The sequence below is a fragment of the Cebus imitator genome, unplaced genomic scaffold, assembly GCF_001604975.1.
Source record: "Cebus imitator isolate Cc_AM_T3 unplaced genomic scaffold, Cebus_imitator-1.0 Scaffold54, whole genome shotgun sequence".
Taxonomy (NCBI): domain Eukaryota; kingdom Metazoa; phylum Chordata; class Mammalia; order Primates; family Cebidae; genus Cebus; species Cebus imitator.
In genome coordinates, this window is record NW_016107369.1 from 5097160 (window position 1) to 5098588 (window position 1429).

The 1429-nt window shown below is 42.7% G+C and overlaps 1 protein-coding gene across 1 annotated transcript in view; it reads left to right on the top strand.

Moving 5' to 3' along the window:
• LOC108304478 (methylmalonate-semialdehyde dehydrogenase [acylating], mitochondrial) overlaps positions 1-777 on the top strand; it is a 19313-nt gene extending 18536 nt beyond the window's left edge. The window contains exon 7 of the mRNA XM_017528691.2: positions 584-777. Within this exon, the coding sequence (XP_017384180.1) occupies positions 584-762 (179 nt within the window). The 3' untranslated portion in view covers positions 763-777. The remainder of the gene's footprint in view (positions 1-583) is intronic.
• The last annotated feature ends 652 nt before the right edge of the window (positions 778-1429 follow it).

Consider the following 1429-nt stretch of genomic DNA (forward strand, 5'->3'; position numbering starts at 1 on the left):
AAAAAAAAAAAAAAAAAACAGTGAGACCCTGTCACACACAAAAAAGTTAGATTAGAATCGGAAAATCTGGAATAGCAAATGAGAAAAATGATAAAAGGAAACAGGCTAAATAGAATTTATATTTTTTATTTTTTTTGAGATGGAGTTTTGCTTTTGTTGCCCAGGGTGGAGTGCAATGGCACAATCTCACTGCAACATCCACCTCCCAGGCTCAAGCAACTCTCCTGCCTCACCCTCCCGAGTAGTTGGGATTACAGGCGCTCACCACCATGCCTGGCTAATTTTTTGTATTTTTAGTAGAGACGGGGTTTCACCATGTTGGCCAGGATGGTCTTGAACTCCTGACCTCAGGTGATCCACCTGCCTTGGTCTCCCAAAGTGCCGGGATTACAGGTGTGCACCACCGTGCCCACCTGGCTAAATAGAATTTAAAATAAAGATGAAGAGAACTTCACAATGAGAATCCAGTATAGAAAAACAAACACAGGAAAACTTCAAATCCATAGCAGTGGGGAAAGGGGAAATTTGCCATGTTGAGAATCCATTTGCTCGTTTTCAGTGATCATTTATTTTCTTCTTAAAGCTGTAAATTTTATTTGCGATCATCCGGACATTAAAGCAATCAGCTTTGTGGGATCCAACCAGGCAGGAGAGTATATCTTCGAGAGAGGATCAAGACATGGCAAGAGGGTTCAAGCCAATATGGTGACTTCTTATTCCTTTTTTTCTCCAATATTTGTTCTATATATTAAAATTACCTAAGAATAGACCTTAAGCAGAGCAGCCACTCATCCCACTTCAGTGTCAGTGTTTCTTAATTACCATGTCATCCTGAATGTTTTCTCCTTAATAATGGACTTTTTGAGGAGTTTCATTCTAAGTCATGTTAATCACATTTTTTTTTTTTTAAATAGAGACAGGGTTTCACCATGTTGGCCGGGCTGGTCTCGAACTCCTGACCTCAGGTGATCGGCCTGCCTCGGCCTCCCAAAGTGCTGGGATTACAGGCGTGAGCCACCACGCCCGGCAATCACCTTATTTTATTTTATTTTTTGAGACAGAGTCTCACTCTGTCACCCAGGCTAGAGTGCAGTGGTGTGCTCTCAGCTCACTGCAACCTCCTCCTCCCGGGTTCAAACAATTCTCATACCTTAGCCTCCCAAGTAGCTGCGATTACAGGTGCCTACCACAACACCAGGCTAAGTTTTGTATTTTTAGTGGAGACAGGGTTTTACCACGTTGGCCAAGCTGGTCTCGAACTCCTACCTCAGGTGATCTGCCTGCCTCTGCCTCCCGAAGTGCTGGGATTACAGGTGTGAGCCAGTGTGTCTGCCCTGTTTCTTGAAATTCTGTATTGAGGTCTACCTTCCGTTTTGCTTTTCAGCTGGTTACGGGCATTATTACTATAATTTTTTTTTTTTTTTTTTTT